This window comes from Seriola aureovittata, chromosome 18 (assembly GCF_021018895.1).
Source record: "Seriola aureovittata isolate HTS-2021-v1 ecotype China chromosome 18, ASM2101889v1, whole genome shotgun sequence".
In the NCBI taxonomy this organism is placed as follows: Eukaryota; Metazoa; Chordata; class Actinopteri; order Carangiformes; family Carangidae; genus Seriola; species Seriola aureovittata.
Genome location: NC_079381.1, coordinates 24,226,938 through 24,243,582, shown reverse-complemented (window position 1 = coordinate 24,243,582; position 16,645 = coordinate 24,226,938). Strand labels below are relative to the sequence as shown.

The 16,645-nt window shown below is 45.3% G+C and overlaps 1 protein-coding gene across 2 annotated transcripts in view; it reads right to left on the bottom strand.

The window, feature by feature from the left end:
- gfra2b (GDNF family receptor alpha 2b) overlaps positions 1 to 15,441 on the bottom strand; it is an 82,889-nt gene extending 67,448 nt beyond the window's left edge. The window contains exons 1-3 of one of the 2 annotated variants that reach the window (XM_056404079.1): positions 15,352 to 15,441; positions 14,663 to 15,252; positions 9,203 to 9,502 (exon numbers count right to left, since the gene is read on the bottom strand). In XM_056404079.1, the coding sequence (XP_056260054.1) occupies positions 9,203 to 9,502; positions 14,663 to 14,735 (373 nt within the window). In that variant the 5' untranslated portion in view covers positions 14,736 to 15,252; positions 15,352 to 15,441. Of the gene's footprint in view, positions 1 to 9,202; positions 9,503 to 14,662 lie in introns of both variants that reach the window. The other variant, XM_056404078.1, reaches the window with a different exon arrangement.
- Between the last annotated feature and the right edge of the window lie 1,204 nt (positions 15,442 to 16,645).

Sequence of the window (16,645 nt, the reverse complement as noted above, 5' to 3'; positions counted from 1 at the left end):
ACCTGAAGTGTCTGAGCGGCAGCCATGATGAGAGATGAGGAGAGGAGCGTCAGTGCTTCCTGTTTTATCTCCTTTATGAAAGGAAAGGAGAAATTAACGGTTCGAGTCTGCTGCTGGCGGCCAATCAGGAGCTGGTACCAGTTTAACATCTGGAGACTCTGGACACCGTTTCATTTACATAACTATAACTTTATCAGATCAGATCAGTTCAAAGTGCTGATGAGTCTCGTTCATATTTTCCATGATTTATAATTTTAGTGAAACAAATGAAATCCCTTCACATGTAAACTGACTGTATTATAGTTTCATTTCTTACATATTCCTGCTGTTTTAGTGTGTACAAATAATAAAACAACAGTTTAATAATAGTTTTCTATGATAATATTTGGATCGATTGTGACTAAAGAATCATCTTCACAGGTGCCTGTGTTTTAATAAGCTGTTTATAACTTGTCAGACTTCTGTTGATTTAACAAGCAACACAAACACACAAATGAATGAATATAAAAATCTGAATGGACTCCAGAGGGTTAACACCAGTCCACATCACCAGCTGCTACAGTGGCTGAAGAAATCCTCTCGGCTGCTTCCCGCTCAGGCTGAGTCACCTCACCTGACGCCCTCTGCACGCCGTGCGGCGGTCGCTGCGGTTTTAGCGTGTCCACGGCAGCAGCAGGAACCGTGGGCGGTAAAGTGTTGTGGTCCCACCACGAGCTCGGAGCAGAGGTGAGGAACTGGGAGAGCTCGCCATGACTGACGCTGCACGTTGACACCCCCGCTCTCCGTCCTCCCTCGCCTCTCAGACAGACTTCTCCTCCTGATAAACCGATAATTATAAACCGTGTGTCGTCACTGAGCCTCAAACGCTTTATTTTCCTGAGAACAAACGTGTGCAGCCTGATCACCTGTCACGCTTTGATGTGGCAAACACTCTCCATTTTACTGTTTTTGTCCCAGTTCTGTTTCTCAAAGGGATTAAAATCTGTGAAAACGGTGGGTTTTTTTTATATATCAAAGCTTTTCATGAGTGTATCAAATCGATTAGAGAGGAAGTGAATTATCTTCTTCTTCTCCTCTCAGCCGTCGTTCACCTGCGTCGCTCTCCTCTCTCCAAGAGTTAAGTGAAGTTGTGAGAAAGGCCACGACGCTCTGAAGCAGCCTCCATTTCACCCCCATCTGCCTCTGGATCTGACGCGTGCTGATAAGGACGGCGGCGGCGGCGGAGAGAATCACACTCTACACAGAGGATCCTTTAAACGCCACGTGTGAGGATCTGATCCTGAGGTTACCTGTTGGCACTTTACATCGTTTCATGTCGTCTGTCTTCACTCTTTTATTCTGAGATGACGGTGATAATCAACTCTTCTTCTGTTTCTGTCATTTCCTTCATATATTTTCTCTATTGAACCGATTATTGATGCAAGAAGAAGAACGGTGACTCAGGTGAGACGCCAGTTCATCCATGATACAACGTGGAGGATGAAGGACCTGATGAAGATGATGCTGCACACACACACACACACACTGAGCTGACTCCAGGATCAGAGCAGTCGAGGCCTGATGAAGACGTGAACACAACATTCAATGATTTTAACTTCTCACACGATAACGACTCGTCTCCCTGAGTTTTCATGCTGCTCCACCAGCAGCTCAAAGTTTTCACTCAGCCACTGAAATCTTTTCCACACCTTGGCACTAAACTGTGTCACACACAAACTGTCCTCAGAGAGGGGAGTGTCCTCTGTGATGGAGCCGTCCACTCGACTCTGGACTGTCTCTAAACTTTTCACTTTATGCAGCGGAGCAGAAAACGTCTGAGGGACAGAGACGAGGACGAGACAGGAGAGGAGGAGTCAGTCACTCAGCCACTAACAGACACATCAGCTGACCTGGATCGTCTAGTGTAGTTTACTCTAGTCTAGTGTAGTTCAGTCTAGTTCAGTCTAGTTTAATCTAGTTTAGTCTAGTTTACACTCGTTAAGTTTAGTCTAGTTTACACTAGTTAAGTTTAGTCTAGTTGAGTTCAGACTAGTTTAGTTTACTGGTGTGTGTGTCCCTGCCACAGCTGCAGAACACTGACATACATATAAATATTTACATTAAATATGAAGGATTTATGAAGTGAGACCTCTTCTCTGTTCGACATATCTTTGCTTTAAATGGTTTTCTTCTTCAGTTTGTCAGTTTCACAATGTGTCACACACACGCACACGCACGCACGCACACACACACACACACACACACACACACACACACACACACACACACACACACACACACACACACACTCTCTCTAAACAGGGTAATGATGGCCATTGGAGCGTGGTTTAATGGAGCGGCAAACAACAAACATCACAGCACACACCAGCCCAACGCCTCACATCAGGGGCACAGCACTGGTGCATTATGGGAGAATGTGAGAGAGTCAGACAGTGATTCAATGAACACACCGTCCAACTTCACAATAAAAGTTTCTGAGTTCAAACCTCTGAAACGACAACAAATGATCCTCCACTGGGCGGTTTAAACAGGAAGTCAGTGGTTTAACCTCGTCCTTAATGAACACAAAGTGTGTCAGAAAACAGACAAATGGAAGTTTGATCTGCCCCCCCCCCCTCCGCCCCCCCCTTCCCTATCACATCTCATCTTTCTGATCTCTCCCTGCTCTCTTCCATTTCCTCCTTTTTCTGTTCCTCATCCTCAAATTGCCTCTTCCTCCGTCATCTGCTGTCATCACACTTTGATCTAATTCTCTGGATATCAGTCTTTTATCTGCACTGATCCTTCCTGCTCCCCTCAGCTGCTCCGTCCCTCTGCCCCCCCCGTTTAATCAGCCCCCCCCATTAAACAGCCCGCAGACTCCTTCCTTTAAAGCCGAGGTGATTAATGTCGTCACAAAAATTAGCAACACATTATTTTACCCGCCCACACACTTAGTTTTCATCAGCTGTTTATCAGTTATTTATCAGCTGTTTATCAGTTGTTTATCAGCTGTTTATCAATTGTTTATCAGTTGTTAATCAGCTGTTTATCAGTTATTTATCAGCTGTTTATCAGTTATTTATCAGCTGTTTATCAGTTATTTATCAGCTGTTTATAAGTTATTGATAAATGTTTATAATTAAGTTAATCACAGAAATAAAATGTGTTAAAGCTTGAATTAAGGTATTTGTCTTTCAAATTAATCTGTAACTAGAGTTTAGTCTGGTCTAGTTTAATTTAGTCTACTTTAGTTTAGCTTAGTCTACTTTAGTCCAGTCTAGTTTAGTCTAGTCTACTTTAGTCTAGGTTAGTTTAGTTCAGGGGTCACTATTTACAAGACTAGATTCCTTTGAGATTATTTCCCATCATGCTCCAGGAGGAAATTCACAGGAAGAAAAATTTTCCCAAAATTTTTGCTCTTTGAAATTTTCTTCCTCATATCTTTTGAATGTCAGAGTCTGGACGAGCCCAGACTAAAAGCTCATGATAATATTAAACATGTTTGATTTTACGACTGAAGAAGCTCTGACCTCTGATCACCTGACGCCAGGTGATGGAGACGACGGGAGCGAAACTCTCATGGTTTGATTCTGACGCAGGACATTAGTCTGTGACGGTGAAGTGGCCTGAAATAAAAGATTTGAAACTGTTCAGACCCTTTAGTGACTTATTTTCAAGAAAAGAATCCGGCTTCAAATCCAGCGACTTCCTGGACAAACCTGAGCTACTTCCTGTAGAGGAGAGTCGTCAGTGTTCACTTCCTCTCCGACTGATCAGATGAAAAGGTGATTAAGGAAACGTGTTAACTGTTCGTATCCTGCCTCTTCAGGCCAGAGGAAGTCATAAATAAAATGTGTTGAAACAAACAGTCCTGGACTCCTGGGACCTGCTCTCAGTCCTGGTTCTGGTTCTGGTTCTGGTGTATTTGCTGGTTCTCCAGCTGAAATAATGAATAAAAGCATCAGTGATCTCTGCAGAACCCTGCTCTCTGTGGTTCTCAGTGGTTCTCATGTTCACCTACAGGCTGCTGAGTAACGTTCACAATCACTGCGAACAGAGACGAGGACGGATGATGAGCCTGCGAGCGTCGGGGCGTGAAGCTGGATGAGACAGGATTTATATTTAAAAACAGGCGTTTTATCAGGCTGGAGGATAAAGTAGGGCAGCGGAGAAGAGAGCCGAGCGTCTCACGCCTCCTAATTTGTTGAGATGTCATAGATTCAGCCTGTTTACCTAAATGAAAGTCTGCTGCCGACGACGACGCAGGAGGGCGGAAAATCTGTTTGGCACACAGGAGCTGATGAATCCAGAATGAGGAGCAAGAAAAACTGTTGAGCAGAGACGAGGTCGAGACAAAGGCTGAACTTTAATAACCTGGACATTATTAATACTTACACTGTTTATTAGTAATATATGAGCAACTTTAATTATTCTACTATGAGCTAATATCAACAAATAGCTGACGTTTGTGACTCCAAACATCCTGATGAGACAAACAAAGGCCCCCACCTCTTCTACAATATGTCAAGACCCCCCAGACTGAAAGACACACAACACAGCAAAGTCATTGTCTCTTTGTGGTTGTTTTAAATCTCCAAATCAAACTGAATAAACCTGAAGTAACTGACTACTCTCTTTGTGAGCTTCACTTGTAGCGTTAGCGGAGGAAAGCTCTCAGGACGAGGACGAACCGATGAATCCCACCCTGGGTGTACAGTCGGACCCACTGGAGTGTGAAGGATCTGCACGGACTCCTGAGAAGCGGTGGTGAGCGGCCGCCCGTCCTCGAGGCAGAGTGCGTGTGAAACACACTTCCATGACCTCTTTCACACGTTTTCCTTTCAACAATTTACCAACTTCTCCGCACACAGCCGAGGGCAGAGGCTTTCTGTGTTTGTGTTCGGTGTTTCTTCTCACATGAAAGCAGGTAGAGACGTAATGAGTCGGTGGGCCTCACGGAGAGAATATAAAGAAACAAAGAAAGAAAAAAGGTTTCGGGAACGAGTCTGGTTCTCCATCTCCAGACTCCGCTACATCCACCCACAATCAATTATCAATTTCCTGTCCCTCAGCTCATTAGTCATCTCCACCCCCACCCCCCCTCAGCACCTTCCCCTCTCTCTGAGGATCTGCTGGGTAATCACAGATTCAGTGGAAGCTGAAACCTGGAAGCTGCTGCCTCTCTGAACTCTCTTCATTAAGTCAGCTGATTCTCTGAAGGAGGTGTGACGTCACATGACAGACACCTACAACCGCCAGAGACGTGACCTCGGCTCCTCTGACCACCGGCAGCTCTCAGGTGAGCTCCACCTGTTCAACTGAGGGATAAAGTTTCACAGAGTCAGCGTCCTGTCATCTGTGAGAAGCTGCAACATGTGGGAGATTATTCCCTCATCTCGTGTGCTGCAGTGTGAGGAGACACGAGGAGACAGGAGACAGAGGGGAGAGACAGTCCAAACCGGAGAACGCCGAACAGCTGTGTGTCTCCATCAGCTGTACTGAAGCCGCTCTGTCTCTGCTCCACCTCAGAGACAAGAGACAGCAGGAGACGGAGACAGAGGGAGATGGGAGGACATCAGACTGATGCTGGTCTGACCCAGAACGTTAGCATGAACGTTAGCATGAGGTTGTGGGACTGCTCATAAATCCAGTAATCTATTGTTAATTGAATCATAATGAAAAACCAGAAGGTCACACATGCTGCATTAACCCAGAACCTGAACCAGAACCAGAACTTGAACCTGAACCAGAACCAGATGACTACCTCAGATTCTGTCGACGGCCTTTCATCCACACTTCTCTTCTAAAACATTGTTAGACAAACTAAACCAGAGTGAGGACTCGTCAGATGTCATGAACTCCCTCAGAACAATCAGCTTCATACAGCCTGTAAATATGATCCATCGCTGCTGTTCAGTCTCTTTCTGGGACGTGGTTTGAAGACACGTTTCTGTGTTTCTAACTTTCTCTCAGCGGCAGAAAGAGCTTCTTTAAAATCTTGTTTCGAATACTGAAAACATTTGTCATGTTTAATGTTTCTAACACACACCGTCACTCATCACTTGTCCAGGTTTAAAAGCTCGTCTAAATTCAATCTCGGCGTGGCTTTCATCTGCTCTGCTGGAACAGATCTTTAACCTTGGACCGAGAGGAAGTTGTGAATTATTTCAGTCTCACCTGTTCTCTCTGTCTGGATTCTGTTCTAAGCTTTAAGCTGAAAAGCCAACAAATCCTCTCCTGCTTTGTTAAATATTCATGCATGAATGAGACACAGATGAAAAGAAGGAGAAAAAACTTTTTGTTCATTGTCACATGAAAAGAAAAATATAGCTGAAAATTAAAGTTTCCATCCGACGCTGTGTATATGAAACCGTCTGTACTGTAATTAACCGGCAGCACAGGGAATTTTCTCTCAGAAACAAAGATTATTTTAAGCCTCTTTGTAATCACACTGATGTACTGTATCTGCTCACAGACCGACGCTGGGCTCACACCGTCCGTTTGATGACTCAAGGCTGTATTCAAAACAAACCCATCTACCTGTGCCCTTGAAACTCTGCCCACTAAACCCTCAGAAAGGGCTTGTACTTTTCCTCAGTGTTCATTAACGCAGCCGGCTGCTGCTGCCATTGTCCGTCAGATACAGAGTTTCAGATGTAACTGGTGCAAATGATTATCTGCTCAAGGTTTTTGGAAGAAAAATATGAAGCAGTGCAATTAGATTTCTTTATGAGCAGCAGATTGTCAAGTCCTTTAATCGAGAGCAGTTTCCTCTCTGAGTCTCATGGTTTCACAGTTTTTCATCCACATTCTCAAGTTTCCCTCACACACAGTCCAACAGTACGACACCAGGTCTGTGTGTTCACACTACAGCTGCACAACTCATCCAGACATCGTCCAAATCTCAACGTGGTCAAGTGCGATACCCAAATCTCTGTAATGTGTCACATTGTTAGCATTAGCATTGTTAGCACAGCGACTGAGACAAATCATATTCTCCAGATTCAAAAGAAACATATTTGTTTGGTACGAGACCAACAGAAATCACATCGTCATCATTTTACATTTTTTCAGTGAAAATAAAAATGCAAAAATTAAATTTAATCATAAAATTATTTTTTTTGCAAATTGTTCAGCTCTAATTTTCCACTATTTAAAACTTTGTCCATGAGCACTGTAGCACTGATGAAAGACAACCAAAACCTGCCACCTACATTACCCACAATGCAACTCTGCTGCTGGCAGTTGGGTCAGAGATTGGGGTGAGCTATGCTAGTAGCGTCTAATGTAACTGAGTCTTTGGTGTGACTGTCGTGTGATCACATGACTAGTTGTGTTGCCTGGACACCAAGTCACAAATCTCCACTTCCTGTTGCCACTCTGATTTTATTTTGAAAGTCCAGACTGGAAGTTTTGATATTTCCTTTTACTGCCGCTTTGACTGATTCTTTCAGATGTTTGTTCGTTCACCGCTACTCTTCACACACACACACACACACACACACACACACACACACACACACACACACACACACACACAGATAACAAACAACTGAGACAAAGGGTTTGTGTTTCTGTACATTAAAACTTTGTCTGGGTTAAACGTATGTCCTGCGTGTGGCCGTCAAGTGTGTAAGTGTGTGTGTGTGTGTGTGAGTGTGTGTGTGTGTGTGTGTGTGTGATGCAGGGGCTTTGCGAGCCTTGCTGGCGTTACAGAGACATCCTTAGTGGAATGGAGAACAAAGAGAGAGGCTCTTAATGAGCTCTGCCACTGCTGAGACCTGAACTAGGCCAGCAAACACCCTGTGTGCATGCATGCGTGTGTGTGTGTGTGTGTGTGTGTGTGTGTGTGTGTGTCCTGTCGTCAGTGCTGACACACACAGAACACGGTGCAGGACCAGCACTGGGACCTGAACCAACCACAGGCATTAGCCAGGTGTCTGCAGCGACTGGAAACAGCAGCAGCTCTGCACTCAGACCAGGTTTCATGTGATGTGCTCATTTGTTCTTTTAAACATCCCACAGCACATCACAACAACAACAACAACAACAACAACAACAACAACAACAACAACAACAACAACAACCACAGTGGCCTAGCCCAGCGTTCCTGTTTCACGGTCAGACTCTGTTTATAAAAAGAAAGATGAAAATCGATGCAGCGGCACCAGAGCTCCCTGTCTTTTCTTTATTCCACACATCCTGCTTCTTTGTCAAAACATGAATGTCTACGTTACCCACAATGCACCTGGACCTCTGACAGTCTGGTGGAGATTGAGGTGTGTTTACAGGAGGTGCTATTGTATACTAGAGCCTTGGGCAGAAACAACTTTCCCCACATTACTTTTACTTTTCAAACTTGTCTTCAGACCTCACTCTGACTCAGGTGACATCACCTGAGGACGTCACTCAGACTTCACACTGCTCCACCTGGAGACACAGCTGTCTTCACACAAGCAGCAGAACTCCCTAACACCTGGGAACACACACTGGTGGGGTTTCCCTTCAAAATAAGAGCAACAGCAACAGACCACTTTCTCCACTTGCTTGCACCTCAGGTGTGACAGGTGTGGTCTGCGAAGCAGCGCACCTGTCCTGTTTGAGGAAGTGGCAGCAGAGCGGAGGTTGTCACCGAGCTCCTCTCTACATCACTGACTCTTACTGATGATGTCACTTATTTGCTTGTTTTTATTCCTCTGTGCTGTCAACAGTCAGCCATCTTGTTTTCACGTCTCATTCTCGTGGACACGATATCTCTGAAACACCTCGACGGAACTTCTTCAAATTTAACACAAACATTCACTCGGACTCGAGGAGGAACTGATTAAACGTTGGTGGCTGAAAGTCAAAGGTCAAGGTCGTGGTGACCTCACAAAACACTTTTTGACATTACTCAAGACTTCACAGCAGTTATGAAATTTCACACAGATGGTTCATATCTTCTCTGGCTCTGGATAAACAGGAAGTGACCTGGAACTAGTCTGAGTGGCGGAGGGATACGACCTCGAGGACGTGATTTAGATTTTTATGACAAATACTTTTTACTTGTGACTGATGATCTGAGGGTTCATGACACACAACAATCAACACAACAACACACTCTGTGACCTCAGGTAAATAAAAACAGGAGCAGGTTGTTGAATGTGCAGCTCACAGCTCAGACATGAGGAGGAATCAGGACGTTTAATTAACTGCACACGGCTCAGAGTCGGAGGCTTACCCTCAGTCAGGCCCATGTGGATGCTCCAGTAGTTCTGCAGACACTGCAGCTCCTTCTTCATGCCTCTCTTGCAGCGGCAGTCGTACAGCGGCGAGTCCTGCAGCACCTCCAGCGCCCCCTGGCACTCCTTGGAGGCCAGCATGGCGCTGCGCTCCTTGTCCCCCCCGGACAGGCACTGGCGCATGATCCGGTACCGCGAGCTGCACTGGCTGTTCTGGTTGCACAGTTCAGAGGCTCGGACGCAGTCCAGAGGTTCCCTCCACCCGGGGGGGCCCAGCTCCGAGTCACACACACACACATCTGCAGAGACAGAGACGTACAGGAATGAGGGATTAGACGGCTAATGAGGCTTGATGAGCGTCTGTGGCCGAGTTCATCTGTGAGAGTCGTTATTATTATTATCACCTCGTTAACGTCCACATGATGTTTTTATATAATACAGACATATGACGATGAATCAATCATCAGCACCATGACTCAGTGTCTCCTCTTTGAACTGCAGTGAACCAATGACAGTCTCATAACAGATTCAGGGTTTCATACGTCACAAACCTCAGGAACCAATCCTGTCAGCTTGTGGGGACAGGGGGCGGGGCTAAATACACCTGAAACCTTGTCAGTACAGAGTGAGAGTTAGCATTAGCACAGACGCTAACACTGTGTCAGCCACTGCCAGATACAAGCTAACAAACAACATAAACACATAAAAGATGCTAACTAGCTAACGGTTCTGACCCGTCTGCTAGTCTCTGGTTCTGGTCTCAGACTCCTCCTCTGAGTCTGGGTCTGACTGAGGCTCAAACATGTGGCTGAGTCTCTCTGATGTTTCCTCCTCTCACCATCTTGATGCTCTCTGCTCTGTCACCTGTCCACCTGGAGCCAGCAGGTAGTGGGCGGGGCTCAAGGCCTGATCCAGGTTTATCAACCAGGAAGTGAGAGGAGATGAAAACATGTGAAACTACATCTGAATCACAGCAGAGGATTTAAAACACGTCTGGAGAAACTCTAAAGAGTTGTGGAGTTAACGTGTTATAATGTACAGGTGCACTCACCTGTGAAAGGGTCATGTGAACAAGCAGCTGATGCACATTCACTGTTTTTATGTGACGTAACTTGTTGTTTTTATTTATTGAACATGTTGATGTTTTACTGCAGATACACAGTGAAGTCTGGAAACGAACTAATGACCATGAGATATCAATAATCAATCTGTGCTGTAAAAAGCCTCATTACAGTCACACCTCGCAGCCGGTCCAGCCCTGGGCCTTCCCTGTGTGACTTCCCTGTGTTCTGGCTCCTGGAAACTCTCAGTGTCTGCCTCTACGGGAGGAACTGTCGGTGCCAGGCTGCTTTCAGCTCACAGCCAGAACCGGTTTAATGGACACGTATCAGAGCTCTGCTTAAAGAAGAAGAACAAGGAGGCTGCGACAGAAACGCTGCCGTCCCACAACAAGCTGTGAGAACCATTTCTCAGTCAGGCTGAGCGTAAAATATTTCAACACAGCACTTCTGCAAAGCTGTCAATCATTTATCAGCCGAGCTGTAATTATGGCACGATTCCTAAGCAGCAGTTCCTCTGTTTCTGAGATGTTTGGGGGGTCTTGTCTTATCACTAGGAGCCCTACTTAATGATCTCTCTGGACAAAGTCAAAAGATACTGGAGGGGAGGAAAAGATACTGTGAGGTGAATTAGAGTAAAAAATAAGTCCTAACTCAGTCAGACCTGAACAAACAGGTATGAATCACATAATGATGTGATTCTGTGTGACTTCCACTTCCTGTGGATATCATTATCTCTGATGTCCCTCCAGAATAAAGCTGCAGAAATCCACTTAGAAACCAGAGGGAAAAGGAGTCTGCTTCACTCAGGATCCTCCTGTTTGTAACTTTTCCTCATTATCACATTGATCTAGTGACAGTTGTCTGAACATCCGCAGCTACACTGCAGACAACTGCTCGCAGCTAGCTTAGCTCAGCTGCTTTTAATGGGGACAAAATGTAAAACATGGATTAAAATCAGACATGAAACCGGCCTCTTGCTCTTCTGATGCCTGACTCCTTTAAGGTGTGTCTGCATGTTTCAGATCAGCAGAAACAACTCAACAAACTCAAGAGATCCCATGTCTACCTCACAGACCACACCTCTGTTTATCTGTTCCAGGTATCAACTCTCTTCTTACATCCACACAGGTGAGTGTACCTGTGCCTCAGCTCAGGCCCCGCCTCTGGGTTTCATCTCTGGTTTTACCCACCGTGTGCGTTTTAAAAGGGGCGGCGACCAAACACTTCCTCCTTTTGTGCTCCTGCTGAGGTCATCGGTGATGTCACTAGTCAGGGGGAGGGGCCTTTCAGTCGACTGGAGAGGAGCTGTGTGCATCTGGTATATTGATTACATTTATATAATCAATATATTTATATATATATTTATATTTTTATTAGTTAAATCTGCAGGTGAAAGGTGATTTATTTCTTTGTCGACTTGTTTTCAGCAGGAGTGAGTTATGATTTCAGCTTCAAGATGGAAACATTGGAAACAGAGGATTTTCTCCTCTAGAAGAAAACTGTTGGTAGAATTTCAGAAAAACATGTTTTGTATTTGTATGATTGAAGCCGGCAGCCATGATGAATCTGTGCAGGTGACGCCGCTGCAGATGAACTGGTCTGTACTTCCTGACCCTTTCCTCACTGTCACTGTTGAACTTGTCTCTTATCTCCACGTCCAGCAGCTACAGATCGACATGATGATCCACTGTTCCCGCTCTGTGTTTGGTCTCCACCAGCTGCTCTCTGACTGGGTGTGTCTGCTGTGGACAGATGTTTCTCTGAGCACAGCTGGACGAGAGCGGCGAGCCAGTGTGAAGCTGCAGGTTCAGCTGATGATTCTCTGCAGGTTCAACTGTCCTCTCATTCATCATTATTATCATTATTAAAATATCAATTACAGCCTCGTCAGAATTCTGTCACATGGACGTCAGATGCTGAGAGCTCCTCGTTAATTCATTAGAAATTAATTGAAACTACTTCTGACCCACACGCTTCATTAGCTTTGATCTCTTTCAGCAGGTGAAGCACACCTGCACAGACCTGCAGCTGAGGTTTAAAGATCCTCCACAGACCCACTCTGTCAAACACTGTGGGACAATGTGCCGAATATTACAGAACAACAACAGTTTACATGATTTACTGCTGCAGAAGCTGTTGTACTGTTGTTGGTCCAAGTTGTGTTTACTGTCACTTCAATAACGTGGGAAAAATCATTATTGGATCATAGAACACAGTCATGACACCAATGAGTGGAGGTCAGACACTGATGTGAATATTAAATATTCTTCATATGTATTTTTTTAATATATTAATAATGTTTTCATTTATAAACAGATGAAGACCATGAGGTGTGGCATCATGAGAAACTGAATAAGTGGGCTTTGAATATCAAACAGCTGTCCTGTGTCAGCTGGTCTTTCTCCACCTCGTTATTTGTCTCTTCACTGAAGTGACACAACGTTAAAAACAAACAGGTTCATTTTTATTAATGTGTCTGAGAGTTCAGAGAAAACTTCACATCAAACAATGAAATCAATGAAGCACTGATTGATACAGTCACGTGCTTCAATGATCCTCCATCTCTGGGACACCTGTGGGCCTCTGTTGAGCGTCAAGCTGTCCTCAGCTGACAGCTCTGGGGGGGGGGGGGGCAGACCAGGGACGGGACCAGACCAGGTCACGTCTCCTGAGTGCTGCTGGGATCTGGGGGTTTTTTACAAGCTCCACTGGTGAACTGCTTCAAGGCTCATTCCACTGTTTTATTGACTGAACCACCTGCAAGGTCTTATTCTTTATTTCCCACTTCATAAAGGACACTGACCCTCCACATGGACCTGGTCCTGGTCCTGGACCTGGTCCTGGACCTGGTCCTGGTCCTGGACCTGGTCCTGGACCTGTGTTACAATCAATCTGCCTGGCTGCAACACAGTGTTCTGACAAAGGTTCCTCTTCATTTCTGTCACATGATGCACTTTGTATAATTAAAATAAAAAGCTGATAACGTTCACCTGTAGCTGCAGCATCACTCTTTACCTTATTGCATGTTCATGAACACTCTATAAACGTGTAATAAATGCTTTATAACCCACGTTAATGTTAGTTCAAAAATAAGCAGATTTGAAGTGTTTATCAATGTTCAGTGTTTTACATATTTTATATTATTCCAGTTCATGATGTGTTTCTCCAGCAGCCTCCAGGAGTCAGAGCAGGAAACAAACATTAACAAACACTTGGATCTGCTTATTAACTGTTTATTATTACTATGTCGCACTTTAAAGATCCACATCTCTACGTTAATGTTCAGTGTGATGTCAGAGTGTAACAACCACCTGACCTGAGTGAGTCTGCTCTCATCAGCCCCAAAACCAGTTGTAGGAGGCCGGTGAATCCTGGTTCAGCTTGTTTGGTTAATTCAATGCAGGCTTTTCAAAATAAGAGCTGCTTTCCTGAGCCTAATTTATGAAACACCTCTCTGAGGAACAGACCAGGACCAGGACCAGGACCAGATCCAGGACCAGTTCCAGGACCAAGGACAGCACCACAGTGGTGTCGATGCTGCAGTTCACACAACAACCACAGAACCAGGAGCAGTGTGCAGTACATGTGGGCTAAACGTATTAGCATCAAAATGTACCTGAAGTAAAAGTACTCACTGAGCAGAAAGACTCATTTCAGAATAAAAGTATGAAAATCCACATACGCATGGGTGAAAGTACAAGAACATTCAAACAGCTACAGGCAGTGAAGGTGGACACATGGAGAGAGAGAGAGAGAGAGAGAGAGAGAGAGAGAGAGAGAGAGAGATGGAGAGATGGAGAGAGAGAGAGAGGGAGAGAGAGGGAGAGAGAGAGATGGAGAGAGAGAGAGGGAGAGATGGAGAGAGAGAGAGAGGGAGAGAGAGAGAGATAGGGAGAGAGAGAGAGAGAGAGAGAGAGAGAGAGAGATGGAGAGAGAGAGAGAGAGAGAGAGAGAAAGAGAGAGGGAGAGAGAGAGAGAGAGATGGAGAGAGAGAGAGAGAGAGATGGAGAGAGAGAGAGAGAGAGAAAGAGAGAGAGAGAGAGAGAGAGAGAGATGGAGAGATGTTATTACTCAAGCTTTTACTGTGAAGAGAAACTCGACCTATTAAAAACCATCTGAAGGTGTTGTTTTCGGAATCATGCACCTTTACCCGCATCACGGGGGGGGGGGGGCTCAGGGGGGTTCAAGGAGAGGAGGGGTGGGGTGGGTGAGGTAAGGGAGGGGGGGGGCAGTTAATAACCACTGGAGAACCATCAGGGTGTATTAATGAGAAAGCAAGAATCAGCATGGACAGTTTGGACCCTCACCTTGAATGTGCGGGCGGATGGGTGTGCGTGTATGTGTGTGCGTGTATGTGTGTGTCTGTGTGTGTGTCTGTGTGTGTGCGCGTGTACTCACCCAACACAAACACCAGAGTGATGATATTAATCAGGATCATCTCGCGTCCAGCTGCTGTAATCCCACAGGTCATGAATACAGGCTCGGTCTCCCGCGCTCTCCGGTCCGGTTCACCCCGGCTGTCCCTCTCTCCCTCTCTCTCTCGGTGTCTCTCACTCACTCACTCTCTCTCTCTCTCTCTACACTGGTAACCGGTAAAACTGCCGCCGACATGGTGGAGCGAGCAAATACCCCTGGAGACGGTCTAAACGGGAGACTGGACCCCCACCCCCCCCTCCCTTCGGCGGCTCAGACCAGCGCGGAGGCTCCGGAACAAGTGTTGACAGAGTCCGTTAAGGTCCGCATATTCCGGTGAGGCAGGATCCACGGTGTATCCGGGGAGCTCGGTCCATGGACGGAGAGACTTTTCCCGCGGTTGTGTCAGCCGGTCGCTCCAAACATCCAGACGCTGCCTCTCTCACCGTCACCGTCCTCCCGCCTTACTCCAACTTTCCCCGGTGGTGGCTGCGTGACGGTCCCGGTAGTTCAGACTCAGAGCCGGAGGACGCTCTGCTCCTCTGCCGCTCCGCACGCTCACAGCCACATCAGCACTGACAACAATAATATACTAATAACAATAATAATAATAATAACAATAATAATAACAATAATAATACGTGTTCACTCCGCAGCCTGATGCGTAATGGCACCTTAATCCACTCCAGCTGCCCCGCGCGTCCGCTCGTGTCTCCTTCAGAAAAGCCAGCGCGTGCAACCACTGAGGAAAACCTAGAAACCGCCCCCCCCTCCCTCTTCCCCCCTAACACACACACACACACATATATATACAAAAACACACACACATATATAAAGATACACACTCAAAGCGCTACTCTCTCTCTCACCTTCCTCTCACCAGGTGTCTAACAAGTACCACACACGCGTGCGCACGCACGCACGGACTCGGCATAATCGGGAATGATGTTTGTTAAAAAGAAAGTTTGGGAAGATTCAGGTTTCCAAAATCAAAGTAAAAAAACTTGATACCAAGACAAAATAAAATCATAAAAACAAGATTTTAAAGACTGAAATATAATAAAAGATAAAAAAAAATAAACAAAACAAAACATTTTACAAACCAACAGAAAATTAATTAGCAACCATTTTGATAAGTTGTTAATTATTGTAATAACTTCACCTTGAGTTTCACCCTCATTTTCCCACTCATGATTATTTCCATTTGTCCATTCCTCTGACTCATGACTCACATCTGAGCCTGATAACACAGTCAGAGATAAGTTCAGCATTCATACATGTGCTCATACATGTGCTCATGCATGTGCTCATACATGTGCTCATACATGTGCTCATGCATGTGCTCATGCATGTGCTCACACATGTGCTCTGCAAATATCAGGAATAGAGAAACATGGTTTTAGTTTCCTTCAGTCCAAACCCCAAAGAAATGAAGTTTCCTGTCGTTTCAGACGAAGTCTCAAGTCTGAGGAAAAAGAACGAGGTAATGTTTGACATTTCTGTTTAGAAGAAGATTAATTCATCATTAAAACAGAAGCAGATTGTTCCGTGAATGAAAGATTTAGTCTTTAAAGTGTCAGACATCAGTCACTTGTCGTGTTGTCATGAAGAAACAAAGTCCACGGAACCAGGAAGCTGCACACAACCCTCAAATCCTGATCTGAAGCTGAACCACCAGAACTCAAGCAGAACGTCCTCAGATCAATAACAGATTTATAGACGTGATGCTTCCTGGTTATTTTGAAGGATCTATATCCAGCTCATGATTGGTCAACTCACCACAGAGTCATAATGTGAATGAACTTTACCAGAAACAGTCAATGTGCCAGATCAAACACTTTTTGACTGAACATCACTCAGTGTCTCTGCAGGAGAAGGCTGGAGCCCCCCCCCATCCTTCACTGACCATCTGCACCAGGAGAAGAAGAAGAAGAAGAAGAAGAAGAAGAAGAAGAAGAAGAAGAAGAA